At 37.2% G+C, this 10,925-nt stretch overlaps 1 protein-coding gene across 1 annotated transcript; it reads right to left on the reverse strand.

Annotated features, from left to right (window-relative positions):
* Positions 1 to 1,694: 1,694 nt before the first annotated feature.
* LOC109255622 (olfactory receptor 4K13-like) lies at positions 1,695 to 2,636 on the reverse strand. Its single transcript, XM_019430452.2, has one exon. The coding sequence runs from the start codon at positions 2,634 to 2,636 to the stop codon at positions 1,695 to 1,697; it is 942 nt and encodes a 313-aa protein (XP_019285997.2).
* Between the last annotated feature and the right edge of the window lie 8,289 nt (positions 2,637 to 10,925).

The raw sequence follows: 10,925 nt of genomic DNA on the forward strand, positions 1-10,925 counted from the left end.
TGGTTCCAAAGGTGCTTGAATAATTTTAGCTTTTCTATTTGCCTTTGGAAGTCTTTACAGTTTCCACAAACTCACTGTTTGTATTATTTAATAAAATAAGGCTTACCATCTGAAACAGCCCAATAACTATTCCCCCTGCTTTCACGTTTGCTGCATTATATTCTCTACTTGTGAGGACTGAGGTACACCCAACTATAAGGTATGCTGGATCCCATCCCTCCCTTTCCTAAAACACTTCAATTTACATTGACAATAAAAAGGAATCCACTATGCTTGAATACTCTGGACTTTTCCTTTCTGTAAAATCTCAGCATAGGCCTTCTCTCTTTTATTCATCAGTCTCCTTTACAAGGTCTACCTTTAATACTTAAAAACTCTTTCTCACTTCGCAATGTCTATGTGCACTGGCCATTTTGCCAGAAATGCTGTTTTCCCTGCTCAAATGTCTAATTCTGGAGCTTTCTTAATGTGTTGGTATAAATGTCTCCTCTTAAAGTGATCTTCTAAAACCACCACACCTAACATAGATCCCTCCCCTTTGATATTCTCTCCGGAACAGGCATCAGGTCTCTGTCTATAACCATGTATCTGTATTGCTTTGGGCAGTGCTTGGTACCTAGTAAATATTTTTCTAGATGTTTCATGAATGACTTATTCCAGTTGAAAAAACATTGATATGTTATCTGGTTGAGCAAGCTTTGCTAGCAGTTCATGGTTTTAGTTTTTAGCATTTTAGTTGATACTGATTCTTCAAAAACTATTTGGGTACTAAAGATATGTTGGAAAACTTTATTTTTCAGTGTATTTTTAAATTCTACTAAAGATGATTAGCATATTGAGGCTATATAGTGAGAAAGTATTATTATCCTCATTCAGATCACAGTGCCTCTGTACAGACTCCATATGGTTGACAAATAGTAATAGATATTTTAACAACAATAAGTTACAAATGCAACTTTAGGTGAGTTCAAGCCCTGTATTGGGCTTTGCACTGACAGTGCAGAGACTGCATGGGATTCTCTATCTCCCTCTCTCTCTGCCCATCCCCAATCATGCTGTCTGTCTCTCGTGAAACAAACTTAAAAAAATACAACTTTATAAGTAAAAATTGAAACTAAACATCATATAATGTGCTATCTTATGAAAGTTAACTATTTTTATATACTGAGCCATTATGTCTTTGAAAAAAAGACATGTGATTAGATATTTTAAACATTGATCAGGGTTGTTTCCCTGAGTTCTAAGACAGGGAAGTACAAGGAAATAATGAATGCACACTTACTTATGTATTGAATGTATGCTATGAACATTTCCATTAGATTTTTTTTTTTTTTATTTTTTTTATTTTTGGGACAGAGAGAGACAGAGCATGAACGGGGGAGGGGCAGAGAGAGAGAGGGAGACACAGAATCGGAAACAGGCTCCAGGCTCCGAGCCATCAGCCCAGAGCCTGATGCGGGGCTCGAACTCACGGACCGCGAGATCGTGACCTGGCTGAAGTCGGACGCTTAACCGACTGCGCCACCCAGGCGCCCCTCCATTAGATTTTTAATAAAACTGATCTTAATAATTCCATGAATTCCGACTGAAAATTGATAATATTTAAAATTTTCATTTTAATTATTCTGATAAATATTTAAGACTCAAAATCCCAAAGCAGAGAACACAAAACAATCAGCTGTTATAAACATTATTTAGGAAGTGAGCCAAGAGCCAATATGCTGGCTGCTAAGTCTCTTAATGGCTGCTTTCATTTCCTGATTCCTCAGAGTATAAATAATTGGATGAAGGAGGGGGGTTATTATAGAATAAAATACAGAAAGAAATTTATCTACAGAGTAACTCTTGAATGGGAAAGCATAGATGAAGATAGCAGGACCAAAGGAGAGAGTGACCACAGTGATGTGAGCAGACAGTGTGGACACTGCCTTAGAGGATGCACTGGAGGAGTGCTGCCAGATGGTGACCAGCATGACAATGTAGGATATGAGCAGGAGAATGAAGCAGATCAGGGACAGGAAGCCACTATTTGCAATCACCAAGAGCTCTAGGATATAGGTCTCAGTGCAGGCAAGCTTGATGACCAGGGGAAGGTCACAGAAAATGCTGTCCACAACATTGGGACCACAGAAGGGTAAACCTACCGTGAAAACCATCTGGCTTGTGGTATGTATGGACCCAATTGCCCATGAGAGCAGCAGAAACCCAATGAGCACCCTGCGATTCATAATGGTCTGATACTGCAAGGGCTTGCATATGGCAACATACCTGTCTATGGCCATAGCTATCAGAAGAGACATCTCTCCACCCCCAAAGAAGTGCGTAAAAAACATCTGGGCCATGCAGCCCCACAGGGAGATGGTCTTGCATTTTCTAAGGATGTCTGCAATCACTTTGGGAGTTGTAGCAGAAGAAAGACATAAATCAAAAAATGATAAATTTGCCAGAAAGAAATACATGGGGGAGTGAAGATGCGTATCAACTATCACGGAGATCACAATGAGGAGGTTTCCTACTATGATGGCTACATAGACAAGGAAGAAGACTGCAAAAAAGAATATTTGAATTTCTCGAGAAGTGGAAAGTCCCAGCAAGATGAACTCAGACACACTTGATCTGTTGTTGGGGACATCCATTCATCCTTTCGTATGAGTTTATCAGAGGTTGCCTAGAAGAGGGAAAAACACACAGAATGTCATAGGGACTGACAAGTCCATAAACTTGATCTTTACTCACATACTGTTTCTTACCCAGGCAAACAACCCTTTTGGTACTATGACTACTTCTTTCGTATTTTACAGGAGATATTTCACTGGACCACATGGTATAGAAACTGGAGGGAATGGAGACAACTAAATAAAATGGGTATATTGGTTAGTAGGGGCATGGTCAGTTGGACATTTGAGAAAACCTCTCCTTCTTGTTCAGCTGCAGATCAGACTGTGTGAACTCATAAGGTACTAGAATAATAATAGAGAAGAGATTGGAAGGCATCAGCAGAAGTGATTTTTATCTCTTGCAGGAGGTGCATTTACTGACACATTTTCATGAAAATCTCAAAAGGCAGTAAAAATTCGCCATAAATATTGCTGAAATCACATGAAGTGCATTATGATTCTTGAAAAGAACTGATTATAGACCATGAGCATATTGTTGATAGAAGGTTGCATGTGGAGACAGTTATCTCATTAACTGAGATCAAACCCAATTACTGAGGAAAGATTAAGTTATTTAGACTAGACTCTCAAAACCACAGGTACTCATCTACATGTGCTGGACTCTTCAGTTCATGTGATCAGATGTAAAGTGTGTCCCATCTGTGCATTCTTCTCCAGTTGTTGCAAACATGAACAAAGATCTATTTTTATCTGATATTCTTTCTAGGTCATATGACTTCACAGATATAAGTATAAAGTAACTCCTAAATCACTATTAGTAAGACTAGTGAAGTTTACCATTGTAGTCTTGTTCCACTTTCCTCCATTAGTGAGGGGTAAAGAGTAAGGTGAATCATTTACCTTTGTGAGCATGACTTAACAAGACTTCAAAAGAGTCCTATCTTTGAGAAGAGTCCTATCTTGGGTTACTTAGCCTCCTTGGACCTATCCTTCCTCACAATTATTTCCCTTAAAATTCTTTCAATCTTTGACTTTGTCAGAGATGGAAGTGTCAGAGATACTATGTTGCTGACTTGGGTGGATTCAGGCAAATTAAATGAACTTTTAAAAAAGACACACAAATAAAGGGAATAGGTCAGCGCTCATTCTATGTAAATTCACCTGGTTAAGACCTTCGTTGTTTGGCTGATTTTAGCTCTCTTCTTCAAGTCTTATTTCAGGCATGTTCATCTTCAGTCTTTTCCTTGCTTTTATGACAGCCTAGACCAAAGGCTAATGTAGATTATAAGAAAAGAAAATAGAATGTATGTGATTTGGGGATACATGTAATCTTTTAGTTACATAGTTCATATTTTTAAAAATGTATATCTAGATAACCATAATAAACACTTAATCATATGTTCGTTTCTATGCATGGTTACGACCACTAAGACACACAGTTCTTGTAAATGGCCATAATCATCCCATTATAACCCCAAACATAATCAGCCCATTATGTTTGACACTATCATTGAAAGTAACATAAAAACTTCCTTCTTTCACAAGGTAATAAAACAGGAAATGCACATCTTTGATAGTTCTCATTCACAGATGGGAATCTGTATTTCTTCTTTGTGCCTTGTACTCTTAACTGTAGGACAATTATTTCATCTGAACTATAGCCCCTAGACCTTCTGTATTTCCTTGAGGCACGCAATAGGTATACTTTGCAGGTGCACCTGGGTCTGGCAAAGACAGAGCCTAGAGAAGATGTTATCTCTAATTTTTTTCTGGCTTAATGAGTGTTTTCACTACTTGGCCATTTTCAGACTGTTACCATAGGAAAGTTGAATTTTCTCATAAGCTTTTCTAGCAATCCCTAACAAGTATAATGATGGCATCAATATTTTATGAGTGGTGACATTCTATGATTTTCAAAGCCCTGAATCAGGCATTTTATCCTCACATTTCTATCATTTATCTCTCTTTTAAAATAATTGCATTTCTAAAAAACAAAAGCACTTTCTCTATATTTCTGCTATAATTTAAAGAATAAAATCATTCAACCTGATAAGTATAACCAAACAATTTGAACATACCTAGGTCTCTTTAGTCTAAGAATAATTTATTGGCCTGGGCTGCCATTATAATCTAATTTCCAATAATCATGGGTTTAGTGTTTTCTGATTTTTGTTTTTTTTCCCAATTGTAACAAGATCATGTTTGTTCCAGATTAATTTTTGAAACCCATTGAGCCCTCCTCTCAGTTTCATTTTGGCACATATGTTTCACACTTATGGATACATTTAATGTTATTAATGAGAATAATGTGATCGATGTGGTATGTAGATAGAGTAGCATGTCAAGATTATGTAACCTACCGGTTTGCACTTGGACTTCAGAGGTAACATCAGTATGAAATGGATGCTTAATCTTCATCATCCAGAGACTTTATTTTCTTCTCTGGACTTCAAAAGACAGCAGTATATGAGTGTATCCCTTGGTAGGAGGCACAAAGGAGAGAACCCATTTAATTGTTTTAGATTCCTTAGGGGCCAGTGGTAAAAAAGTAATTGGGATTGTTGAAAAAGACTTTTGACATTGCAGAAAGGAGATACCATTTTTCATCTATAAAACTGATAATACTTTAAAGGCAATAATCCATACTAGGACCAGAGTTGAATTATGAGAATTCTATATGATGTTCATTCTTTTGTAGTAGTTTGTTTTCTCCAAAAAGCATTCATAAATGTGATATTTAGCAAAAATATAAATATTCTAGATTATTTATATTCTACATTTTATTAAGGCTGAGATTTTCACATTTAAACTTGAATCTTTGTGGACTGTTGAGAAACAATGTGAAATTATTTTTTATCATTGAAATTAAATAGTAATTCATTCCACTAAGAATTTGTTATGCTTTTTTTTATTACCTTTCAAATTTGCTGATACATCAGGCTCTTTTTGGGGAGTACTTGTTTACTGTTTTATTTTCCTGGATAATTTTTGAAGAGTTACTACTTAACTCATTAGTTTACAGTATAGTTAATGTATAGAAGGGCAAGTCTGTTGTCATTGCTTTATTCATTCAGAGTGTTCTTGGTTATTTTTATATATTTTTATTCTACATTAAATAGATGTATTTTCTAAAGTTAAAACAAGTTCCATTGACATTTTAATCTCGTGGTATGAAACTTCTAAGAAAGGTTTGAAAAAATGAACATAATTACAAAATTGAGTCTTCCATTCAGAAAGATTTTATGTCTCTTTAAATGTCTGCCTACTTTTATGATACAATATATTTTCTAATCTTCATTATCAATTTTTTGGGTAACACATTATTTGTTAAATGTAATTTTGCATATACTTACTATGATCTTTTTCTTTAACATAATTGGTTTTATTGCTATTGGTTCCATTTATTACATATTTATATGGCACATGGTATCATTGTGGAAATCTCTTTTGTCATTTTTTTCCCCTGTTCTTTGTCTTCTTTGTTTCAAGTTACTGGTAAAATAATATACAACATTAATAACATTTTTTTCTTCAGATACATTTCCTGTGCCTTAGTCCATTAACTGTTTAGATTAATGTTGAATAACAGTGATGATAACTGGCTATGGCAGAATTTGTTAGTTTCCCAAACATGACCCTTCCTTCTTTCTCTAAAACAAAAACTCATTTTCTAACTTTTTTTTTTTTTTACAGTTTATTTATTTTGAGAGAGAGAGAGAGAGAGCAAGCAGGAGTAGGTGAGGGGCAAGGAGAGAGGGATAGAGAGAATTCCTAGCAAGCACCATGCTTAACACAGAGCCCGACATGTGGCTTGGTCTCATGACTGGGAGATAATGACATGAGCTTTAATCAGAAGTCGATGGCTTAATTGTCTGACCACCCAGGTGCCCATTGCTCATTCATGGTATGAGGCGTCTATGCACTTCCATGGAGTCTCCAACCCTGTCCAGAACACTGCATCTCACTACCTTGAGCCATCCACTGTTCTTCATTTTCCTCACCAGTGACCAGTTTAGTAATTGGTATAGACTGTGTAACAGACTGCTGAGTAGCCTTCTCCCATTCTTCTTTAGTAACAGATGTCTGATTCATTAAGTGGCATTGTGAAGCCTGCCATGTGATAAAAGTGGCAAATAACATGAAAGTAAACAGTATTTTCAGCTGGCTACTTGGTGAAAATTCTTTTTTTTTTTTTCAATATATGAAGTTTATTGTCAAATTGGTTTCCATACAACACCCAGTGCTCATCCCAAAAGGTGCCCTCCTCAATACCCATCACCCACCCTCCCCTCCCTCCCACCCCCCATCAACCCTCAGTTTGTTCTCAATTTTTAAGAGTCTCTTATGCTTTGGCTCTCTCCCACTCTAACCTCTTTCTTTTTTCCTTCCACTCCCCCATGAGTTTCTGTTAAGTTTCTCAGGATCCACATAATATAGCAGGAATATTTAAATGTCTTAGGTTTTCTTTTTATTTTCTTAACATGATCTGGAATGCATGCATGCATGCATTCATTCATTCATTCATTCATTCTAAATGGCAGTAATACCTGTTCTTTAGAGAACACTTAGGAAATACAGATTTTATTTTATTTTATTTTTTTTATTTTTTAATATATGAAATTTAATGTCAAATTGGTTTCCATACAACACCCAGTGCTCATCCCAAAAGGTGCCCTCCTCAATACCCATCACCCACCCTGCCCTCCCTCCCACCCTGCCCTCCCTCCCACCCCCCATCAACCCTCAGTTTGTTCTCAGTTTTTAACAGTCTCTTATGCTTTGGCTCTCTCCCACTCTAACCTCTTTTTTTTTTTTTTTTTTTTTCCTTCCCCTCCCCCATGGGTTTCTGTTATGTTTCTCAGGATCCACATAAGAGTGAAACCATATGGTATCTGTCTTTCTCTGTATGGCTTATTTCACTTAGCATCACACTCTCCAGTTCCATCCATGTTGCTACAAAAGGCCATATTTCATTTTTTCTCATTGCCACGTAGTATTCCATTGTGTATATAAACCACAATTTCTTTATCCATTCATCAGTTGATGGACATTTAGGCTCTTTCCATAATTTGGCTATTGTTGAGAGTGCCGCTATAAACATTGGGGTACAGGTGCCCCTATGCATCAGTACTCCTGTATCCCTTGGATAAATTCCTAGCAGTGCTATTGCTGGGTCATAGGGTAGGTCTATTTTTAATTTTCTGAGGAACCTCCACACTGCTTTCCAGAGCGGCTGCACCAATTTGCATTCCCACCAACAGTGCAAGAGGGTTCCTGTTTCTCCACATCCTCTCCAGCATCTATAGTCTCCTGATTTCTTCATTTTGGCCACTCTGACTGGCGTGAAGTGGTATCTGAGTGTGGTTTTGATTTGTATTTCCCTGATAAGGAGCGACGTTGAACATCTTTTCATGTGCCTGCTGGCCATCCGGATGTCTTCTTTAGAGAAGTGTCTATTCATGTTTTCTGCCCATTTCTTCACTGGGTTATTTGTTTTTTTGGGTGTGGAGTTTGATGAGCTCTTTATAGATTTTGGATACTAGCCCTTTGTCCGATGTGTCATTTGCAAATATCTTTTCCCATTCCGTTGGTTGCCTTTTAGTTTTGTTGGTTGTTTCCTTTGCTGTGCAGAAGCTTTTTATCTTCATAAGGTCCCAGTAATTCACTTTTGCTTTTAATTCCCTTGCCTTTGGGGATGTGCTGAGTAAGAGATTGCTACGGCTGAGGTCAGAGAGGTCTTTTCCTGCTTTCTCCTCTAAGGTTTTGATGGTTTCCTGTCTCACATTCAGGTCCTTTATCCATTTTGAGTTTCTTTTTGTGAATGGTGTGAGAAAGTGGTCTAGTTTCAACCTTCTGCATGTTGCTGTCCAGTTCTCCCAGCACCATTTGTTAAAGAGACTGTCTTTTTTCCATTGGATGTTCTTTCCTGCTTTGTCAAAGATGAGTTGGCCATACGTTTGTGGGTCTAGTTCTGGGGTTTCTATTCTATTCCATTGGTCTATGTGTCTGTTTTTATGCCAATACCATGCTGTCGTGATGATGACAGCTTTGTAGTAGAGGCTAAAGTCTGGGATTGTGATGCCTCCTGCTTTGGTCTTCTTCTTCAAAATTACTTTGGCTATTTGGGGCCTTTTGTGGTTCCATATGAATTTTAGGATTGCTTGTTCTAGTTTCGAGAAGAATGCTGGTGCAATTTTGATTGGGATTGCATTGAATGTGTAGATAGCTTTGGGTAGTATTGACATTTTGACAATATTTATTCTTCCAATCCATGAGCAGGGAATGTCTTTCCATTTCTTTATATCTTCTTCAATTACCTGCATAAGCTTTCTATAGTTTTCAGCATACAGATCTTTTACATCTTTGGTTAGATTTATTCCTAGGTATTTTATGCTTCTTGGTGCAATTGTGAATGGGATCGGTTTCTTCATTTGTCTTTGTGTTGCTTCATTGTTAGTGTATAAGAATGCAACTGATTTCTGCACATTGCTTTTGTATCCTGCAACTTTGCTGAATTCATGTATCAGTTCTAGCAGACTTTTGGTGGAGTCTATCGGATTTTCCATGTATAATATCATGTCATCTGCAAAAAGTGAAAGCTTGACTTCATCTTTGCCAATTTTGATGCCTTTGATTTCCTTTTGTTGTCTGATTGCTGATGCTAGAACTTCCAGCACTATATTAAACAGCAGCGGTGACAGTGGGCATCCCTGTCGTGTTCCTGATCTCAGGGAAAAAGCTCTCAGTTTTTCCCCGTTGAGGATGATGTTAGCTGTGGGCTTTTCATAAATGGCCTTTATGATCTTTAAGTATGTTCCTTCTATCCCGACTTTCTCAAGGGTTTTTATTAAGAAAGGGTGCTGGATTTTGTCAAAGGCCTTTTCTGCATCGATTGACAGGATCATATGGTTCTTCTCTTTTTTTTTGTTAATGTGATGTATCACATTGATCGATTTGCGAATGTTGAACCAGCCCTGCATCCCAGGAATGAATCCCACTTGATCATGGTGAATAATTCTTTTTATATGCTGTTGAATTCGATTTGCTAGTATCTTATTAAGAATTTTGCATCCATATTCATCAGGGATATTGGCCTGTAGTTCTCTTTTTTTACTGGGTCTCTGTCTGGTTTAGGAATCAAAGTAATACTGGCTTCATAGAATGAGTCTGGAAGTTTTCCTTCCCTTTCTATTTCTTGGAATAGCTTGAGAAGGATAGGTATTATCTCTGCTTTAAATGTCTGGTAGAACTCCCCTGGGAAGCCATCTGGTCCTGGACTCTTATTTGTTGGGAGATTTTTGATAACCGATTCAATTTCTTCGCTGGTTATGGGTCTGTTCAAGCTTTCTATTTCCTCCTGATTGAGTTTTGGAAGAGTGTGGGTGTTTAGAAATTTGTCCATTTCTTCCAGGTTGTCCAATTTGCTGGCATATAATTTTTCATAGTATTCCCTGATAATTGTTTGTATTTCTGAGGGATTGGTTGTAATAATTCCATTTTCACTCATGATTTTATCTATTTGGGTCATCTCCCTTTTCTTTTTGAGAAGCCTGGCTAGAGGTTTGTCAATTTTGTTTATTTTTTCAAAAAACCAACTCTTGGTTTCGTTGATCTGCTCTACAGTTTTTTTAGATTCTATATTGTTTATTTCTGCTCTGATCTTTATTATTTCTCTTCTTCTGCTGGGTTTAGGCTGCCTTTGCTGTTCTGCTTCTATTTCCTTTAGGTGTGCTGTTAGATTTTGTATTTGGGATTTTTCTTGTTTCTTGAGATAGGCCTGGATTGCAATGTATTTTCCTATCAGGACTGCCTTCGCTGCACCCCAAAGCGTTTGGATTGTTGTATTTTCATTTTCGTTTGTTTCCATATATTTTTTAATTTCTTCTCTAATTGCCTGGTTGACCCACTCATTTGTTAGTAGGGTGTTCTTTAACCTCCATGCTTTTGGAGGTTTTCCAGACTTTTTCCTGTGGTTGATTTCAAGCTTCATAGCATTGTGGTCTGAAAGTATGCATGGTATAATTTCAATTCTTGTAAACTTATGAAGGGCTGTTTTGTGACCCAGTATATGATCTATCTTGGAGAATGTTCCATGTGCACTCGAGAAGAAAGTATATTCTGTTGCTTTGGGATGCAGAGTTCTAAATATATCTGTCAAGTCCATCTGATCCAATGTATCATTCAGGGCCCTTGTTTCTTTATTGACTGTGTGTCTAGATGATCTATCCATTTCTGTAAGTGGGGTGTTAAAGTCCCCTGCAATGACCACATTCTTATCAATAAGGTTGCTTATGTTTATGAGTAATT

The sequence above is a fragment of the Panthera pardus genome, unplaced genomic scaffold (assembly GCF_024362965.1).
Source record: "Panthera pardus isolate Hobbes unplaced genomic scaffold, ASM2436296v1 HiC_scaffold_24, whole genome shotgun sequence".
Taxonomy (NCBI): Eukaryota; Metazoa; Chordata; class Mammalia; order Carnivora; family Felidae; genus Panthera; species Panthera pardus.